The sequence below is a fragment of the Malus domestica genome, chromosome 06, assembly GCF_042453785.1.
Source record: "Malus domestica chromosome 06, GDT2T_hap1".
Taxonomy (NCBI): domain Eukaryota; kingdom Viridiplantae; phylum Streptophyta; class Magnoliopsida; order Rosales; family Rosaceae; genus Malus; species Malus domestica.
The window spans coordinates 1,047,981-1,060,098 of NC_091666.1; the positions used below are offsets into that span (position 1 = coordinate 1,047,981).

General features: G+C 35.7%; 1 protein-coding gene across 2 annotated transcripts; it reads right to left on the reverse strand.

Moving 5' to 3' along the window:
- Window positions 1-5,805: 5,805 nt before the first annotated feature.
- LOC103428152 (probable serine/threonine-protein kinase PBL21) lies at window positions 5,806-10,114 on the reverse strand. 2 transcript variants are annotated; one of them, XM_008366251.4, is made up of 7 exons: window positions 9,332-10,114; window positions 9,169-9,207; window positions 8,787-8,944; window positions 8,328-8,517; window positions 7,531-7,922; window positions 7,019-7,368; window positions 5,806-6,027 (listed from the first exon to the last, which is right to left on the reverse strand). In XM_008366251.4, exons 1-6 carry the CDS (start codon window positions 9,408-9,410, stop codon window positions 7,060-7,062), a joined length of 1,167 nt encoding a protein of 388 aa, XP_008364473.3. In that variant the 5' UTR covers window positions 9,411-10,114; the 3' UTR covers window positions 5,806-6,027; window positions 7,019-7,059. The 2 variants fall into 2 exon arrangements, with proteins under 2 accessions (XP_008364473.3, XP_028960193.2); XM_029104360.2 differs by having other exon boundaries at window positions 9,169-9,204; window positions 9,332-9,864.
- Between the last annotated feature and the right edge of the window lie 2,004 nt (window positions 10,115-12,118).

Genomic DNA, 12,118 nt, shown 5'->3' on the forward strand with positions numbered 1-12,118 from the left:
AGCTTAGGACTCTTATCATGTGGCATGGCAAGGATGTGGGTTATGATGGACTTCATCCTACGGATGGGATGACGAAATGGTGGTGTGATGTGGCCAAAGGTTAGCTCACATGCATGAATGAAGGTGGGGCTGAATAAACCTTGGCATCCTGGCAAGAATCTAGTCAAACAAATTACATTAACTTTCGTGGGCATTGAAAAAATGGAAAAGATGTGGTCAGGTTGCGTTGCATGCATGGATGCATTTGAGCAAAAGATAAGGGAGATGCCTCTGGCATATTCCAGTTGGAATTATCATGATGATAATCTGGTGAATAGGTGATAGGATATGGCACGTGGTGCATGAGAATTTGAGGTTAACAACAACTCTAAGTACGAGCCTTATCAAGTGACTAGTGTATCTAGTCTGAAAAGAATGAAGGTACAATTGCCAACCCTCCCTAGATACCAAGATAACGGCAAGGGATTTTTTGTGATAACTATTTCAAAAGAGTGTTTTGCTTTCGACTGGAACTGCATGGGTTCGCTACTGGGCATGCAGGTTCTTATAAATACAGAGGCAGTACATCATTAAGAGGACCTCCTCCAATTCAACATACAACTGCCCTGCGCAAACTCTCAACAACTTTGAGATTTTTTATTTTCTCGTTTCGCTGACACATCTTCCGTTGGCATCAAGAGCACTATGAAAACAACCTGTGATATCTTCAGTCGACATAGATAGCTCTGTCGCCGTAGAATCAGTCGATCTCGCAGCATCTTCTGTTGGCATTAACAGCACTGTGGCGAGGATGGTTGGTTATCTATCCAAGTCTTGGTTGAGAAGGATTTCCGGATCCTTATTGGTCGAGGTCATCTCATTAGTCTTCTCGGCGAAGTGAGGTGTTACAAGTTATTACATTCGGCACATTGAAAGCCGAATTTGATATTGAACTTCACAGAACTAGCAGCCTTGTCTTCAAGCTCTAGAACCCGAAGGCCGAGAATGTTCATTCCTCGGCCGTAGTCGCGAGATTCAGAAGTCAGTAGCGCACCCAACGCAACATCAACAAATTTTACTCATCGGCCGAACTTGGCCGACGAGTTGGCATGCCCCGCACACAACCGAAGGACGTAGTTAGCTTACTAATTACTCGGCCTGCGCGCCATGTAGGCTTGGTAGTTTTTAAGGTCAACAAAACCCCTCTGTTTTGTGAAAATGGGAGCCTCTTCATAGGGTTTGGCAGGTCCACTTTTTAGAGAAAGTGGCCGGCCATTAAGTGGGTTTTGTGGTTGAATTTTAGGTTTAATTAGCCAATTTATTATGATTATTTGGCTAATTAAACATAAAGGGAATAAATGGATGGTTACAGAATCAATTAGCTAGCTTAATTGGGGTAGTAAAGTGGGAAAAGATAGGAAAGGTAGAAAGCTAAGGGGATGGCTGGTTTTGACTAGTTTTTGGGGTTAATTTTGGGAGTTATGTGGCTAATTGGCTAATTAATTTAGCAAAATAGAATTATTGCTAAATTAATTAGCTAATTAGTGTGATGAAATAGGTAAATATGAGGAGACAAACTGGTTCCTCTTTTAGCAATAGATGGCCGGCCTTTAGCACATATTTGGAGATATTTTGTGGTCAATTGAGTGACTTAATTGGTATTTGAATTGTTATCTTTTTTGGAGCATTTTTTATTTAGTTGAGGATGATTGCCTGTTACTTGCGCGTAAGAATCCTGGTATGCCCCAAGGATAGTTTTGTCATCTTTTATCAAAGATTCACGTGTCGCCTTGTGATTATTTTTGGCTCCACACCAATAACATTTTCCTTTAGTAAATTCAATAAAACACCACAATTTGCATATGATCAATTCGAATTGGGCAGAATTCAAATTTTAGTAGAATAGCGAATTTTCAATGACATAACAACAAAAAGGGCATATATTCCATAATATTTGTCACTCTTTTTTTTTTGTTTTTTTAACCGGCCAACATTCCTGTCTGAACGTATTAGTGGACGATAGTAAAAAGTAGCCGCCAAATGGCGTTGGACTGAAGCGTGGATAAATAAATTAATAAGCTAATTGAAAGTAGCAGCCAAGTACTGTTTGTCTTCTCGACATGTAAACAAAGTATAAAACTGCATTTTATCTTCCGGAAGAAAATTATAGCCAACCTTAAAAATGGAAAGGAATTCGGATCCCTTTCCACATAATTCATCAAGTTTGGGATCCGGACCGTTGAAATTTGATCTAACGATTATAAAAAGAGGGTTCCTTTAAAAGTTATAATAATTGTAGTCATTGAATTAAATTTTAACGGTCAAAATCTCGGACTTGATGGATTAGGTGGAAAGGGATCCGGAGATGATCATTTTCCCTTAAAAATAGACACGATAAAGAAACAAAAATGCAATCTATTGTTATTTCTTTCTGTGACTAATGACTATCTATTTTTTATATATAGTGTGATCTCTTTTCAAACTCGAAAGATCTCGTTTCGTATTGAAGATTGGATTAGAATAAATAAACAATTAATTTTTTTCAGGGTTGTTAAAGAAAAAAAAAAAGTTCTAACTTTGAGGTAGAAGATGAATTACATAATAAAATTTGAGAAATGCTAAAGAGATTCTTAAGTAGGACTCTTTGTGGGCTCTCCGTTGCCTCATTTTTTTGGCATAATGTTTTAGAATGTAGGCACATTGCCGGAGAGTCCATAGAAAGTCTCACTTTTGAGAGAGTCTCCTTAACATTTCTCATAAAATTTATACATTACAATCCTCCTTATAATTGTAAGAGTAAAAGGAAGAAGTTTTCTTTTTGCCTAATCTTTTGTAATTCCTTCAAAATGAAAATAATTCTAATACATGTTCAATATTTAGAGGTTATTTCAATCCAATCCTAGATACTAAACGAGGGCAAAGAGAAAGCACCGGCCTCATTTTAGTCATTGCAGATTTTTTGAGAGCTGTTAGGCCTAGTTTGATCCTATATATAAGAATTAGACATACTAAGTTTGATTCTTCTAACATTATTGCAATGGTAAGTTTGATAAAGATGAGTTCTATGTAGGATGAGTTACACTCTTTCATCATTTTGCACACTCATGTTTATTTGTCCCTAGATTATTGTTTATCTAATTCAATGACTAAAAATACATAGAGATAGTGACGGTGTTAGCATTGGGTCAATGGTTGTCTTTGACCTCAATAACTTCAAAAACTCCATGTACATTTGTTTGTGTATTGTATATAACCCCTATAAAAGTTATTGCATACTAAATTACAACCTCTTCCTCATACTTCTTCTATTTTCTTCTATCATATTTGTCTTTCTTTTCTCTTTTCTTGTGTGCAACTCTATTGTGTGCACCATGTACTTGATGAAATACTTTAGTTGACAAGCCGTGGCAATCATTAACATTACTCCACAATATCTTGTATCCACCCTCGACAAGCCTCTACAATAGTAATAGTTGTCGACATACGTTAACATAAGATTTTGCATATGTTGGCAGATACTTACTAGGTGTTCGACGAAATGGGCCAATAAAGCTATTGTGGTTGATATTATGACCTCATTATTTAAAAGTTCTGACTCCGACACTGCATAAGATGTATAAGGGAAAAAATGCGCATGAATTTCTAGCCCCTTGTATGTATTAATTGCATGCGCGACCCATCTACTTTTTCTTGGTTTTCCCACCTTACTATGAGTTGTTTCTCTTTTCTCTCTCGTTCCATAAGTTGGTCATTTGTTGTACATGAACCAAACTCATGAGCTCAATTAGAATCACTCCCTCAAACTCTAAAACTCGAATTTCGGCCCAATTTAAGATTTTGATTTCTACGATATTTGAATCAAATTCGAATTTTTACCCGAATATGAAAGACTTATAGTTACTTCAAAAATGTTATCTTGAACTCATCCATGCACAGTTTTAAAGTTGGAACCAGCTCCTCTTTTTTTTTCCTTATTTTTCATGGTTAATAATGGTGATTAAGATATGGAGGCCAACTGTATTATTCTCGTAAGTGAAGAAAATTCTACTAGTATGGTCTTAAATCTCTTGACAAGCGGATTAGTCATGCAATGACGTTGTCCTTTTAACCTTTGACTTGGTTGGCAGACTGCCATTAAGCTATATTATTTAATTAGCCGATTTCGTATCTGACCACTACAAATTATTGAGGAAATATTTTTACTCCACTATGTGATAACGATATTTACCACTTAATATATCGTCGTTAAATGAGTTTTAATTTTGAGATTTATGAAGTGAAAATACATCATTTTCAAAATTTAGACTAATCCAGTAATAATAAGTAAGATAATGAGCAAAAATACACCAAATTACTCGATAAGAGGAAGAATAAAGTTTTCGATGATTCTTTGTGGGAAAAGTTATAACATGTTTGTTGGTCCACATACAATTATCCGTACAAAACGCATTGCCCCACGTTAGTGGACAACAACCTTATTTCATCTGTTTCAACTTTCATACCTTTTATATTATTGCACATTGTTTTGTACTCTGGGACCCTGGTAAAGAAAAGAAAAAAAAAAAAAATTATAAGCATGGCTTCAATTAATTGATCAGAGTAATTTGTCTGCCGCTTTAACTCACTGAGTTCGAATTTTTATTCTCTAAATTATAGTAATTTAAATATCTAAAAGCAACCTCTAAAAAGTACAATGGTTTTGTCCCACAGTTTTCAGATTAAGTCTTCTACATCTATTTCTTGAGTGTGACATCTCTGTGATCTCTATCATTAATTTATATGCATTAGGTTTATGACAACAAAATTAAAATAAGTTAAATTTATTAACACATGCTTATTAATAATAAAGACCACATAAAAGATGAGCGCAAAATATTTTAACTCCATGATTTTAATTATATTACAGAAGACAAGACAAGAGACTGGGACACCATGGTTTAGGGTTTATCAACAAATCAAACCCTAATAATTCTTGTTTGATATGAAATGAGGAATCTATGTTCTTCTTGGAAACATAAATTTGGTAATTAGTATATCCTCTGTTTTAGTTTATATATTTACAGGGTTTATCAACACATAAACATGGTTTGTTACAATACTTTAATATACCTCAACAAAATTGTGGTCCTTTGGTTGATTAAAAGCTTCAGGCAGTTGAAGCTTAACTGTATCCACTAAATTGAGATTCCAATCAAGATATTGTGTCGTAGAGGGATTAAAATTTATGTTAAGTTTTTTCCATGCCTTGTTATGTAACCGATTTCAAATTTTCTTTGCGTATGCCAGGTAATAATCATAAATTATTGAATTTTGGTTAATCTCAGTTTGCAATTCTCATATATATATATATATAACCACATCAACTATATGAAAATGAAAAGACAGAAAAGAAACGAAGTTAAAACACTTATCAAATACTCAACAACAAAGTAATAACTTGATAAGAAATGATAAATACAAGCAATCGGCCAAAATAAACATATTCGGGCAAGTTCTTGCTAGTAACCAAGTGCTTTTAAATAATGTTTTAAATATAGAAGAGCTTTAAACGTAAATGAAATTTGCACCCTTCATTCCATTCACAATAAATACCCATAAGTGCCTTTAGTTGAAAAAGCAAATAAAGGGATTGGGCCCTGAATACGCCCAATGTATAATTTCAGTCCAAACATTAACTGTAACTAGTAATAAGACATTGAAATGTTCTGGAGAATGGACCAACTTTTGCTACCGTCAGTCATCCACACGCATGTACACAAAATCTGACCCAAGCATGCGTAGATGAAATCTGACCTTTGATGCGTTGTAACAAGTACAGAGACAGGGTACGTCATAATATTTTCACTTATATTAAAAGAATCCACACCAGTAGATCAAAAATACAAGAACATGAATCTTTTAATTTATCAAAAAGCTAAATGTCCAAATCCAAACATATATATACATATTTGTGCACATTTATATACCAATTGTTCATGTGTGTATATTACATTTGGTATTCCGGGGTTTCCTTGGGGATTATCTTCGGTGTTCAACGTGGGTAAGCACCTGCAAGAGCAAAGTGGGAAAATGTTACAACAGTAAGTATGCAGAAATGATTAACAAAGACAGATCAGTGCTTAGCATTTACAGAACTACAAAGGCCAAGGAAAGAACAAAAAGGGAAAAAGAAAAGACGATGAACTGTCACGATAAATGTTTCTGATACATTGAATCACAGAACAGCATGAATCATGAACATCAAACTTGCACTTCAGAAATTTAAAAGCGCAATTCGCTAGACAACAGCAAATTAATGCAATTAAATGACCAGGGGAATATGAAATTTACAGCTTCATTCATTAGCAAACACTATCAAACAATCTACTTTCGTGTCATTCAAGAATCAAGACTTCAGAAACAATGTTTTAAAAGTGCAGTATACAACTCGTAAAGAAACATATAATGTATGAAGCAAACGATTTCGTTTTACTTTTTATTTTTTTGATACCCAGAAATTCCCAAAGACACTTTTGCAAACTCGGATACAATGCAGGGGACCCTCACGGGATCCTAACACAATCATTGACATGACACTTCTACGCTTTTACTTTTGGCAAAATGGCATAGAACCAAGTGACAGAAAGAGAATTCAAATGATTTCGATGACTTGAAATATCCTCCGAATGGGGGATCAGACAGGCTACAGTAGCTAACTCTAGATAAAAGGCAAGCACAAAGTAGTATACCCGTTTATGCTACTTACTAACCTATGCTAATGGTTTTTTTGCAAATTAAGTTGACAAATCAAGTAAATCATCAACCACAATGTGGAAAACAAAGATGAACTTGAGGAGTCCATTTTGCTTTTAAATGTTTATGCAATCAAAACATATACGAACTTCATGGTTTGGAAAAATATATGCAATCAATGCAAGAAGCCGTCCTAGCGACAACATATATGATTTCTCAAACAGCATAATAAAATATTGTTTCGTAATTATTGGAAACCATGACCATATGATTGAAATTCCTTCCAAAAAGTGATTTTGTGCCTTACATCAATCAAGCTGTTTTTGAGCAAGTTGATCCGAAGAACTTCTAAATAGAAGTTGAACTCATTCTGCAATAAGAATCCTGAGAGACAATATCCCTGTTCTGCTGTGAAGGTGGTGCCGAAAAGGGACTATGGACCCCAGCTTTACGAGGGTCAGGTTTGTGGCTCTGGGACGCCAAGTACTCAAGTGCTACAACAATATCAGTAATAAGAGGACGGAAAGTTGGTTGCTCTTGAAGACACATGGCAGTAATGGCAATTGCATGATGCAAACAACGAACTGGGAAACGTCCTTGCAACAGAGGATCAACTAATTGGACAAACTTCCTCCGATCCTTCAAAAATGGGTGCGACTGTGTTTACAAAAACAAAGGTGTTCAATAGGTTAGAAAAAATAATAATAAGAAATTATTTGTGATACAAGCTAGCAGTAGTTCCACAAAGGTTAAGTGAGACTGAAAATCTGATAGTCCAAAATGTGAATGAAAACTGAGAAATAGAAAGAGTTAACTCACCCAAGATACTAGGTTCTGTTCCCCTGGCCTCTTAGAGCAGTCAATTGCCTTCTTCCCAGTAATCAGCTCCAACATAACCACACCAAGGCTATAAATATCAGATTTCAGAGTCAACTTGCCGCTCATGGCATATTCTGGTGCACAGTACCCATATGTTCCCATCACTCTTGTTGAGACATGAGTTTTGTCACCCACAGGTGCAAGTTTAGCAAGCCCAAAATCTGAAAGCTTTGGATTGAATTCATCATCCAGCAGTATATTTGCTGATTTCAAGTCACGGTAGATAACTGGTGGGTTAGCTTTGCAGTGGAGGTATTCAAGGCCCCGTGCCGCACCAACAGCTATCTTAATTCGAGTGTCCCAACTCAGTGGCTCTTGACCAGGGCTAAGATCTGAAACATAAAATACCACATTTGTTAGGTCAAATACAATGGAGTACAATAATAAAGAAAAGAGGCTGCTAAAGAAAGATTATATGTCTTGTTTAGATGTTATCCATTCTTTCCTTAGGCCATCCTCAATAGCAGGACAACTGTAACTGAAATTGAAGTTTAAGTGAATCCAACATACCAAAAATACAATTATAGTGACAGAAATGAATGATCGGAAATTCAGCCTTCTATACTATTTCTGCCAACGGATATTTTTGGTGTACAACACCCATATTTCCCACAATGTGATAAATATAAAGTACCAAGCTATCATTTAACACGAGGAATAATACAATAGGAAAATGAATGAATTAGAGGTTGTAAAATGGATGAGAATGTACTGTACTTAAGCATCAAGATGCATACCAAAAAGATGATCTTCCAAGCTACCCCTTGGCATGTACTCATAGATTAAGAGTCTCTGATCTCCGTCAGTACAGTAGCCAATCAAGGTGACCAGATTTGTATGGTGTAGCAGGCTTAACATGAGAACCTCGACGATGAATTCTTGGAACCCTTGAACACCGTCATGATTAAGTTGTTTAATTGCGACAACCTGCTCATATAAATGAAAAGCCGCAACACATAAACATCAAATACAACCTAGTCTATCAAATGATATTTGGACTACCTCCAGTGGATCAAGTTTTCATCCATCTAAAGAAGGGTTTATGGAAAGATATTAATTCTGATTTATACGAGCAATTCCGGTTTCATTAATAATCAGAAACATATATTGGCGGACATGACCCTAATTAAAATTTCCATACAAAGATTAACGGAATAACGATAATATGAACGTTGGAAATGCCGTGCAACACTTACCTGGCCTGCATCAAGCCGGCCTTTGTAAACTCTTCCAAAACCTCCTTCCCCAATCAAATTCACTTCCCTGAAGCCTTTGGTGGCTGCTGCAAGTTCGCGAAATGTGAAACTCCGTGCCACATTTTTCTGTCCGTTGCTGCCTTTTCCCCTCCCACACTCTGCACATACATAAACACAATAAAACTCAACTCAATTTCCCTACTACAAAACAAAAACACGAAATTCCAAAATTCCAGATAGTGTGTTAAACAGCTGAATCTCAAAATCCAGAAAAATGTTTTACCAAAAAAAAAAAAATCCAGAAAAATGGGTGTCACAACAGAACCAAACAAGCAATTAAAATTCTAGACTTTCAGAAATTGGGGGCGTTTGAGATTCTTACCGCTGTCATTGGAATTTCCTCTGCCTCTCCCACTACCTGCTGCAATTTGCAATAAAAAAACCACTCACATTCAACAAATCGAACCAAAAAAATCCAATTGGGTAAGTATATACGTATCTATACATATATATATATAAGTAAAAAGAGTGAAAGGCAGACTGACCGGAGGATCGAGTGCCGTTATCGATTTCGACCTTGCTAACATCTTTCCGGTGAGGACTGAAGCAACTAAAGCAACTCATCCCTTAAGCTTCCATCGATGTAATTAATTAAAATTCATACAAAAAGAAGTAAACAGAGAAACCCTAACCCTAATCCTAACCTACAAACAGATAAGCTTTGGTCTTGTCCTCTCTCTCTCCTCCGCAGCCGGAGACGGAGAGATTCAGAAGCCGAAATCTTTACGAGGCCCCGACAACAAAAAATTCCCAAATAATTATAATCCCAATTGGATATGATTTCAGATTTAGATGCTACCCATTAATAACACGAACCAAAAACAACGTAAATAATTAGCAAAATAAAAAATTATTAAATCAACTCCCCCATTTAAATTAAATAAACTTATAAGAAATTAAGTAAATAAATTGGACAAAACGCGTTCGCTAAATTTGGACAGGGAGCTAGCGCATTTAGCGGTGGCCTATGAACAACCGGATTTTTAGCTTCCATTTTTTTTTTTTTTTTTGTTAAGAAATAAGAAATTAAATTTGTTGCAATAAATATATTTCATGTGGGTCCCATGAACGTGAGCTGTGCCATTTATCACTCCCGACTTCTCGCAATCTCCCTTCCCGCATTTAAACATTCCGGTTGGCTACTTGGGTGATATTACGTTATTGCCCTTGCTGTTGGGTTGTTTTTACTGCTGCTGACACTGACAAAGTGATAGTTTGGGATTCAAGCGACTCACCTTTTTTTGACCAAAAAAAAACAAAAGTGGGTAACCTTTTTCCGATCGCCAATGGATCCCGATGAGTGTGTTTTATAGGGGTAGGGGAAACGGCTTCGATACGATGATGTACTGTCGTTCACTCTGCTACCACGTGACCTACTCGTGACATCACGTGAGCTTCATTTTATTTTTCTTTTATTTTTTTTTTCAATTAACAACTATACTTCGTGATACTTATATATTTTGGTTCTGAGAAAGAAAAAATTGATGTTTGTTGTAATGTAATACGTGGATAGCCCACATGAATAGTTTGTTACTATTCATAAAAAAAAATCATATGGGTTATCATTTTATATGAAGAAAGTTTGTAAAGCAAATAGAGTTGCTACAGTAATCTTTTGCCTATAAAATGAGAGCATACGGAGGAAGAAAGAAAAGGAGAAAGAAAAGAAGAGAGAGTAGAAGAAAAAGAGGAAGAAGAGAGATACCGAATAAAATATCAGTGAGCTGGGCTAGAGAGAAGAAAGAAAAAATGAGAGTTATCTTTATACTCTTATTATTTCACATAATGAAAGAAAGTACTACCGTTGCCCCGAGGGTGTAGGCACAGTTGCCAAACCTCGTAAATATTGTGTTTTATTTACTTTATGTTCCACTACACACATACCGTTGATTTTACAACACGTTATCAACACGAGAAGCTCTTGTGTTGGTGGAAAGCACAACGCAATAAATCCGGTGAAACACTACCTACCTCTCACCTTTGTCGGCTGGAATCTCACAGATAAGAAAATCTTTTCATTTTATCTTCATATCTCTACATGCCTAATTTTCTTAAAGTAAATATACAGTTGGTTATTTAACTACCATCATTATTATTGACAGAAAATCTAACAGCCATGTAAATAGCCTCTAAACTCCAACTTGCGGACCTTGGATTGAGATACTTCCATCTTGAAAGTTGTTCGTCCACCCAGAACCTATAACATATCAAAATTTTCAAAAAATTCCAATGGTGCGATTGTCGCAGATGTCTAAAACACCAAACCAGTTTTCAATTTCCGCAGAAAATTGGACAACCATCTTATGAGTACCAAAACTCCATTTTCAGTAGCTCAGATCGAAATTGTTTCTCCACAAAAGTTGTTCGGTATACTCTTATCCATATCATACTAAAATTTGAGCCAAATCTAATAGTTTGACCTTCTCATAAGTCGCATGTTCTACTCTTGACTCCAAAACTTATAGGAACCGTTTCGATTTTTTTGAAACTCATTGGAGGAGGAACACCAATTGGGACTTATTGTTACTATTACTCCCTGAGTAACTAAAGGGACTTAAAACTATGAAATGAAAATAAAATAAAAGGGATGAAACAAAAGAAAGTGGCAGACAAAGGAAAAAGAAAAAAAAAATAAAGGAGATGGAGACTTAATCATTGTCTTTTCTGTTTTGGCATATTTATGTGTATGATGCTGTTTTAAAGCCCTATCACAAGTTCCATTTATTTAAACCAATTTATTTACAGTGGGTGGAGTTATTACCCTTTGCTTTAAGCTTTGATATTTATGTGAATGATGCTGAATCAAAGCCCTTATCACAAACTTTATTTACTTAAAAGCAATTTATTTACCATGGCTGGAATTACCGCATATTGCTTTAATTTATTTAGTGTACTACATTTTATGATGAGTATATGAAAGGACCCGAAGTTCCTTGATCAGATTATAACCCGAAGTTTTTTTTATCCTCATCATATAAAATGATTGGACCTAAAGTTCCACCATTAAAAAAGATTGGACCCAAAGTTCCTCAATTAAATCAAAACCTGAAGTTTTTGAATGTACTGAGAGAGCAGCAATTCCTCAATTAAATTAAAATGACAGCCATAAGTGCCTCAGTCCACAAACTATTAAGGGGTGTGCTATCCACACACCCCTTTTTACTTCTCACACACCCTTGTTGATTTTTGTTGTTTGATCTTCTTCAATTCATCCGATCCAACGACCGAAAATTAAGAAGGTGTGTAAGAAGTAAAAAAAGGTGTGTGGAAAT